Consider the following 14,179-nt stretch of genomic DNA (forward strand, 5'->3'; position numbering starts at 1 on the left):
ACCTAAAGCATACGATAAGGTGCTCGTCCTTTCATTCCTACTAGGGATGGCAATGGGGCGGGTTGGGATGGGGATCACAATGCCATCCCCATCCCCGGGATCATTCTCTACCCCCATCCCCGCCCCAATGTCCAATAAAAATATATTGGGGATTCCCCGTCCCCATCCCCACTGGGGACTCCCCGTCCCCATCCCCACTGGGGACTAAGCCTCCAAACCCGCCCCAAATCCCCAATAAGAATTTAATAAATAAAATATTTTTTTCTCATATTGCCTTTTTAAAAATCAAAATCTACAACAAATAAATTAAAAACATGATTAAATTCATAAATCATAATTTAGTGAGTACAAAAGTCAAAACACCATTAAAGTAAAGTAGTAAATGTATATATTTATTATTTATATTATAAAAAATAAATTAAAATGTAATATATTGGGGCGGGTTTGGGGATGGGGATCACAATACCATCCCCGCCCCATCCCCAATCTTAGATAGCGGGGATTGGGGATCCCCATCCCCATTCCCCATTTGTCCCCGAATTCTCCCCCCATTAGGGGCGGGTATCCAATGGAGCTCCGCCCCGCTGGGGATTTTTGCCATCCCTAATTCCTACCCCGGCTTTTTGGGCTTGGAAAAAAAAAAAAGATATTCCAAGAACGATTTTACTTTAATCGGATGTTTGTCTTTGTAATTATTTTGATTAATTTAAGATAATGTTTGTAAGTGATTCTTACGTAGGATAAATGTACCACGTGGTTGGTAGGGCTGCCCAATCAGTGAGCATACCAAAAGATATTTTAGGTATTTCATTTTAATAAGTAAGGATCAATTTAAAATATTTTTTGATTTAAAAAAAAATTAATTATACATTTAAAATTTTTTAAATTTTAATTTAACTTCCCAACTGCCACGTGATATATTTGCTCAAATGTAAGAATTTGTTAAATGTTGTTTGGATGAGGGATAATATGGCGGAGGTGACATTTCGGTGGGACTAAAAATCCCACGTGGAAAATCCCTGGTTTGGTAAACAAAACAGAGAGGGACTAAATACATGACTTCGAAATTCTAGAACGCTAAGAACGGCAAATACCTAACGTCTCGATTTCTCGCTCTCTCTTCTTCTTACATCGCTGATCTCCAGGTTCGATCTCCACATTGGGCTTTCGTTTCTCTTTGTATTCTAGGGTTTGATCGTTGAGTTTTGGATCTTTTCATCTCTAATTTGATCGATCCATGGTTAGGTTTCATATGGTTTTGTTATGTAATTTGATTTCATTGACTGCTGGCTTGTGTTTCTTTCATTTGAATTATGGTTTCTGTGATTTCTGCAACTGGGTTAGCTGCAAATGCCTCATTTTGGGTTTGGGTTTTTGGAGAATCATACACACCAAGCTTGTGATGAGTTGCATCCCAGAAATATGGATTTTCTTGATGATATTGTATATCTCTGTGATTGAATTTGATAGTGGATATGATTAGGAAGATGGTTCCGTAGGTAATGATTTTTTGTTCTTTGTATTGAGAAGTCCATGGTGTCCAATACGAAACCTTAGTATAGATAAATCAGCAAGTTAGTCCTTTGCTTGTTAGAAGTCGAATTATATATAGTATTTCAGACCAAAAAACAGGGATAAATGGATCAACACACTTTTCTCTATCCAGTCTCAGGAGCTCGTTTTTATTGTATAGCCATTGCTGTGTTTATGGTCACTAATAGCTTGATTTCAAATACAAACCTAATGTATGCAATGGTACATTGCTCGTCTAGTCACAGTGGAAATCCTAATGTTTCACGATGCTTAAGAACTTCTTCTTCCCTTGTGTATTGCAGTCAGTTATTTACTAGTTCACAGTATGCACAAATTATGGCTCCTCGTGAGAAGAGCGAACAAGAATGATTCATTGATGGGGATCCTGATATCATCTTCCCCACCTACTAGTCTTGAAATGTTATCGTCTGCAACATTTCTTTTCTGGTCAATCTCATGAAGTAAGAGGACTGACCTTACGAAGTCTCAGCTTCACTTCTTTCTTGGCTAGTACGTGGATATATGCAGTTGTTCTTGCTGCTTGGGCTGCACCGAGACCTTACTTGACTACTTGTTCTGCGGTTTCTGTTAGACCTGGGGATTAGATTGACTACAGGCTTAACTTGATCCTATTGTTCCTATTTCACTGTTCATATCAGCATATCAAACTTGATGCTGTATCTTTAAATTTGAAGTGAATATGATTCTTTTGTAATACTAATACCCTTTTGATCTAATTTTGAGTACTGGAATTTCTCGGATGTGGTTGTGCAATTTGAAGTAGTTCTAGATTCTGAAATCCTAGCTAGCTATTTGATTCATTTCTGTATAACTAGCTGGATTAGAAAGCATATCCCATCAGAATCTGAGATCATGTCATTGATAGGGATTTCCCAGATTTGGGTCATTCTTCTTGAATGTATTCAATGAAAGGTTCACTCGTGGGTGCCTCCACCTTTAACCCAATCCCTTCCCCTCCCGTCCTTCCAAACAATAATTGTGGTCAGGAATGTCTTTCAACTGGCGTGTGCGATGATATTTCTTGACAGATCTATCCACATATGTTACTAGTCAATCAATGCCTCTGGAAACTTTGTAGACACGTATTGCTTCAATCGGAGATTGTGCTATAGATACATGTTTTTCACAATACTTTCCTCTTGATACTGTGTTTGAAATACTTGCCTCTTAGAGCAGTTCTTGGTGGTCTTTTTTACGCCTCATTTTCTTTTTTTCTTTCTTTCATTTTTCTTTCCCATTTCCAATGATTGTTCCTTTTTTTGCTTACATTAAGAGTTACTTTGTCCTCAAATTAAAGTTACTGACTAAAAATTGTACATCCTTTCAGGTTGGAAATGTTAATGTGTTACTTTGCAGCTACTATGACCATGGAGAAGAAAATAGAAATTTCCAGAGACGCATTTATTCAATGCTTGAAGAGTGAGTATTCTAGTGTAAAATGAGTTTTTTGTATTATGTAAACTGTTATTTGCATCTATCTATCAAATAATTTTGTTTTCGAGGCTTAGCTATTTGCACTATAAATGTTTTCAATTGCAAGCATTGAATTTCTAAGACTGTCTTCCTTTTCAGGCATGTGCATTTATAAGATTTCAAAAAGAAAATTTAAATTAACCATGCTAACAAACTTACCTCTGCTGCAGGGACTACAAGAAATCAAATTTTCAACCACAACTTGAGACAAAGTAACAAAGTGCATCAATCTTGACATTGGTGAAAGTTTGAAACCATCACAATGTCGCACTGTTAATCTCTGAAGCAGAGGACTACAAGAAATCAAATTTTCAACCACAAATGGTTAGGTACTTAAAAGTCCAGAAGCCTCTGAATGTGGACGGAAGGCTTAGCAAACACCTACCTATATAACTCTAAACAAACCATATCTTGGCAAGAGAACAAACATGATGGCATGTTGTAATGACTCGATGTCCATGGATAAAGTATGAACTGCTTGATAGAGTTTCTTATAGATAAGTCACCCATTCAATATCGTGACTTGGTGTTGGTACTAGAGGATCTATATAATAAAGCTTGAACTTGCGTAGGGGTCAGTATGAAGTAAGAGTACATGATCAACAACGTTCACAAAGGTTGTACGGCTTTGAGTCGAGACACTTATCATCAAACACTAGATCTTGAAGCCGGACAAGACACTTGTTCTTGTTGCCTCCCTAAGTGGCAAATGTGATACAATCTTTTCCGTGACATCATCTGGCAAATTGCTAATTCCAACATCTTCAGCTTTTGCACCCTAACTCACTAACTCAAACCAGAACAGTTACAGGAGTTCAGAAGATGAAGATCGACAGGTGCTACCATGCAAGCCTTTAATACTGCTGGCCCTTCATAATCTATTGCTTCGAATCCGAGTACTAAATCTCCATGTTTAATTGTAATTCAATTTGGCTTTCACCTAATGATTGTCTTTCCTTTCTTGTATCCATCTCTGAATTAAGCTGGAGATTTCCAATCGATTTGATCGCAACTGCACCCCCAAAACTGTATCTTGCCTCCTTTTAACTGGTCGAAAATTCCTCTCACCCCACTAAGCTATATTATTGGTCTTGGCCATGAATTTACCAAGCAAGGAGCGATATTAACGTGGCACACACACTAGGGTCGAGCCTGCTCGGTTTTAGGCCCAAACCGAGTTCGACCAGGACTTGGCTACACAAGTTCATTGTTCTGCATCTGCGGCTCCTGCATGTGGAGGCGTTTGCCTTAAATTATTAGACATGAATCAAAGATATGATACCAATACTTCACATGCATCATTTATTCAATTACTTGTCATCAATTATTTGTATGTCAAAGATTCAAACTAATAGAAATTCTTCATTAGATGAATTCTGTTCCCAACTTGCATATCGACATAAAATGTACTCAACATGCAGAACAATTGATACTTAAACTCTGGAAATTTGGATGGAAAATACAAAAAGTTGTCTCAGCAAACAGACATATATATAGACATCATATATAAAGACTAGTAGCAAACTGTACTCCAAGCCCACATTCATTTCTGCATGCAAGAAAGTCCTCTCACCTGCTGCAACTCTCATTGATGAATTATGGGTCCAATACCATTATCTCTGCACGCTTTGAATCGCGCTTCAACAGAAGTAAATCTTTTAATAGCTTTGAAAAACCATCTACAGAAGCAGGTTGAACAGTCATTTTCTCAAGCACAGGTGAACTTAGAAGCAGAAATTTGATGAAATCTAGTTGAGCTTTTACACAGGAGATCTTGGTTATTTTCACAAGCCGCAATTGAGTGTATGTGCAATCGTAGTTGTCATATAAACAAGATTTCACTTCTCCCATAGCAGCATGACCCTTTTCAGGGTCCACCTACAAGAGCTTTATAGCATCAAAATCTTGAAGTTTTGACAAAATAGCTGTCGAACTAATTAAAATGTTTATAGTAGAAATATTTAACTCGGCAGAAATAAACTAACCAAAATTTCTAGTTCTCGTAGAGCAGGGGAGCTACTCAGAAGGCATAGTACAGTTGAAATTTCATCCGAATCATCAAAGCTTATGTTGACAGAAAGAAAATTCATATACTGACATGGTTTGGGAAGTTTTTCTGGCAATGCACCGATAAACAAATACTGCAGCAGAGTTCAAGAAGAAAATAGCATACTAATTACCAAGTGATTATGGTCAAATTCCAATGGCAACATCAATGATGGTTAAATAATTTGTGAACCTTTCAGGAAAATCCATTACCTTTAAAAAGTTCCTGTTTATAGTGAGCCTTTGAATATGAGTCTGGTGATAAAAAAACTTGAGAAAATTGCCAGAACTACCAGGACCCCGTCTTTGGTCGACCTTGACATTCAACTGAATTGAAACTTGAGCAAGATTTGAGGTCTTCGCAAGGTTGACATCTTCAAAAACCCCTTTAATGTAAATAAACCAGAGCTTCGGTGCATCAATCTTGAGATTGGTGAAACCATCACAATTTCGCAAGTACAATATCTCAAGCAGAGGACTGCAATCAATCAAGTTCTCAAACACATCTTGGATAATAGTAACATTCTCCAAATCAAGGGTCTTCAAACTCCTGAAGCCTTTGAATGTGGACCGCGGATGGTTTAGCAAACACCTGTATAACTCTAAGTAAATGATATCTTGACAAGAAAACAAACATGATGGAACGCTGTAGGGATTCCCTTTCCAAATCTCAAGTATCATCTCTTTGATGACAGGGTTTCTCGATAGATGCAATATCCATCTGTCCATGTCTCTAGTGGCTAGCTCATCTCTGCGAGAAAGCTTGAACTTGCGTATGGGGCCCGTGTGAAGTAAGAGTACATGATCAACAATATTCACAAAGCTGCAGGTTGGATGACTTTGAGTCGAGACACACCGGTCATCAAACACTAGATCTTGAAGGATTTCTGATTTGTACCTCCACTTTGTGGATAAAATACTTGTCCTTACTGCCTCCTTAAGCGGCAAACGTGACAAAATCTTCTCTGTAACCTCATTTGGTAAACTGCTAATTCTATCCAACTCCATCTTCAGTACCAGCACACCCTAACTTGATCACTGCGAAGGAGGAACGAATATATATTTGGGAAAGCACTCGAACATGATGTAGCTAGGAATTATTCTGAATATACTGCTTGATATATATACATCAAAGGAATTAGAACATACCTAAGTGATGACCCGGATCTCTTGCAGAGCTTCGTCTAGATCTAGTTATGTCCGGGAGCCTTACTTTACTTTTGACTGTTCTTGTTCTCCCGTGTTTGTAACTTCGTACTGTAGGGTGTTTTGGCTTTTCTTTGCTTTTACCTAAGCATCCGATAAGGTGCTCGTCCTTTTATTTCCTAGTGAGCTGTTTTCCTGCCCTGGCCTTTTGGGCTTAAAAAAAATAGAGACAGAGTCCAAATGAAATTTGCTATTATACTTTAATCGGATGCTTGTGTTTGAGTTATTTTGATTCATTTAAGGGTTTTTGAATCTAGGATACAAGAACGAACTCATGGTTAGCTGCATTGTTGCAACGTCGATGAACATAAGCCCAGATGTTCAAAGTGTATTGGGAATCTAGAGCTCGATCGAAATAGTAAGGAAATAGCTACAGATGTTCCTTCTATTACTAAAATTAATTGAGTAGCAGCTAGCCAAATTTCACACGTCATATACGAAAAATATTTTCTAGTACTCCATTAATTGAGTAATGGAGTCGTCGTGGTCAGCTCTAAGGAGAATACATATATGGAAAGTGCATTGGTACCTTGGCTGAACAAGAGGTGCTCTGCATCTGTTCAATGACTTCTCATCAATTATTTGCATGTCAAAGATACACAGCCATTGAAACCATCTATTTAAGCTGAGAAGGGTTTCTGATGATGAACCGACATTGTTATTACATTAAAGAGACTGCTACTACACCCAAACTTTTCTTACTAGGTTCGGACATTTCATTACTCTTGACAGAAAATGTAACCTGATACATAATTTCTTAAGCAAATTCAACTAATAATGACAGTGGAATTCTTGATATAAAGACACTTTAGACTTGTACCAAAAGGGAAAACTACAAGCCAAATTCATTTCTACAAGAAGTCTAGAACCTCTTAGCTGCTTCAATTCATTGATGAATTATGGATCCAGGAGAATAATCTCCGCATGCTTTGATTCACGTTTAAACTGGAGTAGCTCTTTTACTAGTTTTGGAAAACCATCCACAGTAGCACGCTCAGGAAATCGAGGAGGCGTGATAGTCATTCTCTCAAGAAGAGGTGAACTTAAAAGTAGAAATCTGATGAAATCTAGTTCAGCTTTAACACCAGAGATTTCAGTTATTTTCACAAGTCGAAGTTGAGAAAGTGTGCAATTGTAGCTCACATCCAAACAAGAAGACTTCACTTCTTCGACAACAGAGTGTATCCTTTCGAGTTTCTCTCTCCGATCCATCTACAAAAGGTCTACAGCATTAACACTGGAAGTTTTGGCAAATAGCTGTCTAAAATAATTGCATATTTTTGAAACTAATTATATATTTTAAAGTAAAGTTGGTACAAAATTTAAAGTCAGCAGAATCAACTCACCACAATTTCTAACTCTTGTAATGCAGGGGAGCTTCTCAGAAGGCATAGAGCAGTTGGAATTGCATCCGGATCGTCGAAGCATATGTCTATAGAAAGAGCGTTCAGATATTGACATGGTTTATCGAGCTTTTCTGGCAAAGAGCCCAGAGACAAATACTGATGAAGAACACAAAAAATCAATAAATATGGTTAAATTCAAATGGCAATGTTGAAGATCAAGTTAAAAATTTGCAATCACATTACCTCTAAAAAGCGCCACTTAATTCCAAGCCTTCGAATATGAGGTAGGTGATCAAAGATCTTGAGCAAATTGCTAGAATTGCAAGCAGGGATCCAACTGGCAGGAACCCCTATTTCGTCATTATGGATGATCATACAAATTTCAGCCTCAGTAATACTTGAAGCATTCTCAAGGTTAATGACATTAAAGACACCTAAAACGTGCACATATTGGAGATTTGGTGCATCAATTATGAGATTGGTGACACCGTCACAATATCGCAATGTTAATCTCTCAAGCAGAGGACTGCAACGAACCAAATTATCAAACGCATCTTGGGCCACGTCAACAGCGTGGAGTTGAAGACTCTTCAAACTCTTGAACCCTTTGAAGGTTGACGGAGGTTTGAGCAAACACTTGAGTAACTCTAAGTGAGAAAGACCTTGACATGAAAACAGAGAGAATGGAATGTTGTATTCATGGTCTACCCAAAGCTTAATTGTCAACTCTTTGATAGAGTTTCTTGATAGATGGGTCATCCATCGATCAATATCTCTAGTGGCTACCTCATCCATAGTACAGCATAGCTTGAACTTGCGTATGGGGACAATATGAACTAAGAGCACATGATCAATCATGTTCCCAAAGGTGTGGATTTGATAATCATCATCATGAAACTCCCAATCTTGGCTTCTTCTCCAGACACACTCATCAAATTCTAGATCTTGAAGCATGGCCGACTTGTACCTCCACTTGCTGGATAAAACACTTGTCCTCACTGCGTCCCTAAGCGGCATACATGACAAAATCTTTTCTGTGACATCATTTGGTAAACTGCTAATTCTATCCATCTCCATTTTCGGTATCAGCAGACTCTTAACTCGATCACTACACTGGAGTAAGGTATATATAGTTGGGTACAATACAACAAACATGATCATCTATCTAAGAGTGTTCTTCGGAATACATACATCAAAGGAGTTAGAACATACCTGGAGCTTCGTCCAGATCTCGCCCTGTCTCAGAATCTACCTTCGACTGTTCTTCTTCTCCTGTGATTGTAATCTTGTATGACGCTTTGCCTTCTTCACCGGTGCCTTCTAGCATCAGCAAGCCCAAGCCATTTTCGGCTTCCACCCACAAAAACAGAAGCCCGTCAAGAAAGGTGACCCAGGTCACTTTGGGAGGTCAAATTTTTGACCCAAAAACTGACCCACCCACGGTTGCTGGTTGCCAGCTCGGCCCAAGGGATAACGTGGCTGACGTCATGGCGTTCGGTGGAGCTAGACTCACTGCATGTCCTACTGCATGTCCTACCCGTATTTGAATTCAAGCCCTAAAGATTATCGCCCAGAAGTGTATGAGTTTAGTCAACAAATTATTACTTTTCAAATTTTGATTAATCATATTCTTTGACATTTTTTTTATTCATCAACCTTGGCAAATTACTTGACAACTAAATTTAGCAATTTTTTCTCTAGAATAAATATTTTGGAATTACATAAACTAGTATATTAGGGCTATATTTAAGGCGCATGGCCTTCTGTCAGGCTAGACAATAGTATAGTTATCAATTTTATATTTTCAAAATTTTGATTTGACCTTTTTTTTTAAAAACCGAACATGTGACACATCCTTAATAAGAACATTTCAACTAAATAATGACGGTGGAACTTTTGATAGAAATTGTTAAAATATGTCTCAAACAATTAAACATAAAGACTAGTACCAAAGAGTACAACTACTCCAAGCCTCATATTCATCTCTATAAGCAAATGTTGTTAGCTGCTGCTATCATTGACGAATTACATATCCAAGAACATTATCTCCCAACGCATTGACGAGCGCCTAAACCGAAGCAAATCTTTCACGTGCTAGTTCTGAAGAACAATAGACATGAGGCTTAATGGTCATTCTCTCAAGAACCAATGAACTTAAAAGTAGAGATTTGATGATATCTAATTCAGCTTTTGCACCAGAAATCTTGGTTATTTTCACAAGTCACAGTTGAGTAAATTGAAATTGTAATCGTTATCCGACATGACTTCAATTCTCCAAAGATAACTCCTCTAATCATTTGGCGGGCATTCAGAAAGGTCCATAACATCAAATCATGAAGTACAATAAAATTTGATATGTAGACTGACTTCACAAATTAGTACGCTAGTTTGTGACTACTTCACTTTTGTATCAAATTAGTTTACCTCTATATTTAGGGAAAATTTCGCAAACAGTACACCAAGTAAAGGCCACTAATAATTCTTATACACAAAGTTTCAAACCAAACATTTCGGTACACGAAATCTGAAACTCGACCCACTATTAGTACACGACGTCAATTTTTGACACCAAAATGTCCATTATGCCCTCAGATCTTTTTTTTTTTTAATAATTTTTTTTTCCTTCGGTTTTATTAATTTCTTCTTCCTTCTTCCTTCTTTTTCTGCCGCCACCAATAAAAAAAAAAAATTCTCCCTAGGCCGGCCAAGCACCACAGTGCCCAGCCCCATCTGCGCGGCCTCCAGCCACCAGCAGCACGCCTTCGACGTACTGCAGCAGCCCCAGCATCCTTGCAGCCCGCGTCTGCTCACCCGCCTGCGTAGATCCCACCTGCAGCGCACGGCTCCTGCATCCCAGCACTACCGCCGGCCAAACCCACGGGCCTCACCTCACCGGTCTCATCTCACCGTCCAGACCGGCCACACCTCACCAGTTTCACCTCACCGGCCAGACCTCCAGATCCTCCTTCCGGCCTCCTCCCTTCCAGCCCACCTGCTACGCAGAAGAACAGAGCAGAGAACCAGAAATCGCGAAGAAGAAGAGAGGAAGAAAAGAAAAAAATAACAGAAGAGAGAAACCGGAAAGAAAAAGACGCGGAGAAGAAGAGAAGAAAAAAAAAATAACAGAAAAAAAAAATTATTATAAAAAAAAAGAACTGAGGGCATAATGGACATTTTGGTGTCAAAAATTGACGTCGTGTACTGATAGTGGGTAAAGTTTCAGATTTCGTGTACCGAAATGTTTGGTTTGAAACTTTGTGTATAAGAATTATTAGTGGCCTTTACTTGGTGTACTGTTTGCGAAATTTTCCCCTATATTTAACTAAGTGTATTTGATGTATCGGTACCATAAAATTTTTCTAAATGAAATTTGTGTAAAGTGTTTTACAATTTTTTTTCCAATTTGTTTATAATTATAACCATTGCAGTAATTGTTAAATCACAACGCTGTTTCTTGTTGTTGGAGAAAGTTAGAAACTATATCTTATTTTTCAATAAACCAACGCTAGGATAATTGCCAAACAACAATTTAAAAACTTGGGGAGGTGATGATTTAGTTGCAGTGGGTAGCAGAGGATTACTAGGGGCAATGTTTCTTTCTCGCCATTTAGTCCCGAAGAAAATCAAGATCCATTAAGGGTCCTCAACTCTTCAATTAGAGAAGTTAAATCCGAGAAAGATGAACCACCTTCTTCAACAGCCCTGCTTGCCATCTCTCCAAGCGCTTTAGCTCTGTTTCTCATTTCCTCTGCGTCATCACCCTCCATGATTCTTGTCACCGCCTTCTCTATGGCCTCCCTCTTCACACTGGCCTCACTCTTCAAACTTGCATCCACAAATGAAACCCATTTTTCAGCACCAATAGCAACTCCAACACGGAGTATCTGCGTCACTAGCTTCTCCGTGTAAAAGTTTTCAGCAGACACCGGCCAGGTGATCATCGGTAGCCCAGCAGAGACTCCTTCAAGGAATGAGTTCCACCCACAATGATAGAGAAAAGCTCCTACTGCTTCATGCTCAAGAATCAGCACTTGAGGAGCCCAATCTCTTATAATCAGTCCCTTACCTTCCATTCTCTTTTCAAATCCTTTAGGCAACCACTCTTCTATCTCTTTCTTTTGTTTCTTCACAACCCAAATGAAGTCCTGTCCAGAAGCCTCAAGGCCTGCTGCAATTTCTAGGAGCTGACAATCAGCAAAGTTGATCATGCTTCCGAAACATACATATACAACTGAATTGGGTTTCTTAGAATCAAGCCATTTCAAGCACTGGTGTTGCTCAGCAGCGGCCATATCTTTTGCTGGCTTGTCAAATAGGAAAACCGGGCCAATATGCCACGTCTTCCTCCCATACACCTTCCTGTAATGATCAGCATAATCTGGTTCAAGTTCATAGAAGCTGTTAACAATGACCCCATAGCTCTTTTTCTCACACTCTAAGGCCGCTTTCCAGAACCTGCTAAGTTCTGCTTCATCATCTAGCTTTAAAAAATCCGCCATTTGGTTTCCTGTCATCTTGATCTCATCTGGGAGACCAGGAATAACAATGGGTTCAGTTTCGGATAACACTTTCTTCTGAGGTTGATGTATCATCAGACTAAATGCAGCACATAAAGGGAACAATCCGGTTGCATGAAAATATAGCCTTGGAATTCCAAATTTGGCAGCAACATCTGTAGCCCAAGGAAAAAACAAATCAGCAACAAGGCAATGAGGTCGATGTTGGTCCAAAATCTGCTCGAGCTGTGGTTCAAGCAAACGCGTGGCTGTGAAGAACTTTCCTTCCATCTCTGGTTTTGTGATCAAATCAGCCCTCTCGCATTCCTCAGGCAACCCAACTTCAGCAGATGGGAACTTGATGAGAATAAGTTCAATTTTCTGATCAAATCCCAAAGTACTTTTGCTTCTTTGGGTTGCTTTGGTAATGAATGGTGCATTGAGCGGAGTGGTTATTATGGTCGATTTCACACCACGAGACGAAAATAATTTGGCTATATCTGTGAGGGGTATAATGTGGCCTTGAGCCATGTATGGGAAGAACAAGATATTAAGCTGCTCACAAGATTTAGTTTCCATGGAGTGATCGATAGACAGCAGAGAGTTGAAGATGATGACACTGATGTTGAACAAGAAAATGATAATGGCTTTAGGCTAAGGGCTTAACTACAGCCCCAATATATATTAAAAAGCATTTTGATCTGTAATCTCTAATCTCTATTCTCATCCACCCATAGTGTTGGCTTTCTGTTTCCTATGGGTCGATGAAAATGAACATGCATGTGAGCCGGTCTCCACCTGGAATGGGTCACCATCTCAGCAAAAAAGATATTTTCACCTTCCACCGAATTGAGCCTTTGAATGTGAGGTAGATGATTAAATGCCTTGACCAAATTGCTAGAAGTCCCCAGACCCCGTATTTGGTCGACCTTGATGTCCAAATCAATTGAAGCAAGATTAGAGGTATTCACAAGGTTAACGTCTTCAAAAACACCTAAAATGTTAATATACTCGAGATTTGGTGCACCAATCTCAAAACCATCACAATATCTCGCAGTTATCTCTTAAGCAGCGGACTACAAGAAATCAAATTTTCAACCACAGCTTCAGACAAAGTAACATAGAAAATGGTTAGGTACTTCAAATTCCTGAAGCCTCTGAATGTGGACGGAGGGCTTTGCAAACAACTATAACTCTAAGCAAACCATATCTTGGCAAGAGAACAAACATGATGGCATGTGGTAACGACTCGATGTCCACGGATAAAGTATTAACCGTTTGATAGAATTTCTTGATAGATGAGTCACCCATCGATCTATATCATGACTTGGTGTTGGTACTAGAGGATCTATATAATAAAGCTTGAACTTGCGTAGGGGGCCAATATGAAGTAAGAGTACATGATCAGCAACGTTCACAAAGGTTGTACGGCTTTGAGTCGAGAGACACTTATCATCAAAACGCTAGATCTTGAAGCATAGCCGCGCGATTTGTACCTCCACTTGCTGGACAAGACACTTGTTCTTGTTGCCTCCCTAAGCGGCAAACGTGATACAATATTTTCTGTGACATCATCTGGCAGATTGCTAATTCTATCCAACATTTGCACCCTAACGTACTCACTAACTCAAACCAGAACAGTTACAAGAGTTCAGAAGATGATGAAGAGCGACAGACATATACCAAGCACGTCTTTAATATTGCTAGCCCTTCTTTTTCTATTACTTCGAATCCGAGTACTAAATCTCCATGTTTAATTGTAATTGAAATCCCCAATGATCTTCTTTCCTTTCTTGTATCCATCTCTGATTTAAGTTGGGGATTTTCAATCAATTTGATCGGAACCGCATATCTTATTGGCTCCCTTTTCTACTGGTCGAAAATATCTCTTAATTACAAGAAAAATTGCTACTGAGCTATACTATAGGTCTTGGCCATGAATTTACCAGGCAAGGAGTGATATTAAGTGGCACATAATTTTTTGAGAAAGCAGGGTCGAGCCTGCTCGGTTTTTGGCCCAAACCGAGTTCGACCTGGACTGGACTACAAGTTCTTGGT

General features: G+C 39.0%; 3 protein-coding genes and 1 long non-coding RNA gene across 7 annotated transcripts; 1 reads left to right on the forward strand and 3 right to left on the reverse strand.

The window, feature by feature from the left end:
• Positions 1 to 1,028: 1,028 nt before the first annotated feature.
• Positions 1,029 to 3,612, forward strand: LOC133739804 (uncharacterized). The gene is made up of 3 exons (XR_009860826.1): positions 1,029 to 1,145; positions 2,882 to 2,973; positions 3,198 to 3,612. It is a non-coding gene; the product is annotated as an uncharacterized LOC133739804 (long non-coding RNA).
• Positions 3,613 to 3,678: 66 nt separating this feature from the next.
• Positions 3,679 to 6,384, reverse strand: LOC133739798 (F-box/FBD/LRR-repeat protein At1g13570-like). 2 transcript variants are annotated; one of them, XM_062167610.1, is made up of 5 exons: positions 6,223 to 6,384; positions 5,287 to 6,111; positions 5,013 to 5,168; positions 4,601 to 4,905; positions 3,679 to 4,254 (listed from the first exon to the last, which is right to left on the reverse strand). In XM_062167610.1, exons 2-4 carry the CDS (start codon positions 6,079 to 6,081, stop codon positions 4,624 to 4,626), a joined length of 1,233 nt encoding a protein of 410 aa, XP_062023594.1. In that variant the 5' UTR covers positions 6,082 to 6,111; positions 6,223 to 6,384; the 3' UTR covers positions 3,679 to 4,254; positions 4,601 to 4,623. The 2 variants fall into 2 exon arrangements, with proteins under 2 accessions (XP_062023594.1, XP_062023593.1); XM_062167609.1 differs by lacking the exon at positions 3,679 to 4,254 and having other exon boundaries at positions 4,262 to 4,905.
• A 452-nt stretch (positions 6,385 to 6,836) lies between these two features.
• LOC133738175 (F-box/FBD/LRR-repeat protein At1g13570-like) lies at positions 6,837 to 8,994 on the reverse strand. Of its 3 annotated transcripts, none has more exons than XM_062165634.1 (4): positions 8,838 to 8,994; positions 7,869 to 8,738; positions 7,626 to 7,781; positions 6,837 to 7,491 (listed from the first exon to the last, which is right to left on the reverse strand). In XM_062165634.1, the coding sequence occupies exons 2-4, from the start codon at positions 8,700 to 8,702 to the stop codon at positions 7,177 to 7,179; spliced, it is 1,305 nt and encodes a 434-aa protein (XP_062021618.1). In that variant the 5' UTR covers positions 8,703 to 8,738; positions 8,838 to 8,994; the 3' UTR covers positions 6,837 to 7,176. The 3 variants fall into 3 exon arrangements, with proteins under 3 accessions (XP_062021618.1, XP_062021619.1, XP_062021617.1); XM_062165635.1 differs by having other exon boundaries at positions 7,869 to 8,733; positions 8,838 to 8,979; XM_062165633.1 differs by having other exon boundaries at positions 7,869 to 8,958.
• Positions 8,995 to 10,979: 1,985 nt separating this feature from the next.
• LOC133739794 (UDP-glucose flavonoid 3-O-glucosyltransferase 7-like) lies at positions 10,980 to 12,813 on the reverse strand. The gene has a single exon (XM_062167599.1). It carries the CDS (start codon positions 12,698 to 12,700, stop codon positions 11,249 to 11,251), a length of 1,452 nt encoding a protein of 483 aa, XP_062023583.1. The 5' UTR covers positions 12,701 to 12,813; the 3' UTR covers positions 10,980 to 11,248.
• Positions 12,814 to 14,179: the final 1,366 nt, after the last annotated feature.

This window comes from Rosa rugosa, chromosome 3, assembly GCF_958449725.1.
Source record: "Rosa rugosa chromosome 3, drRosRugo1.1, whole genome shotgun sequence".
NCBI lineage: Eukaryota > Viridiplantae > Streptophyta > Magnoliopsida > Rosales > Rosaceae > Rosa > Rosa rugosa.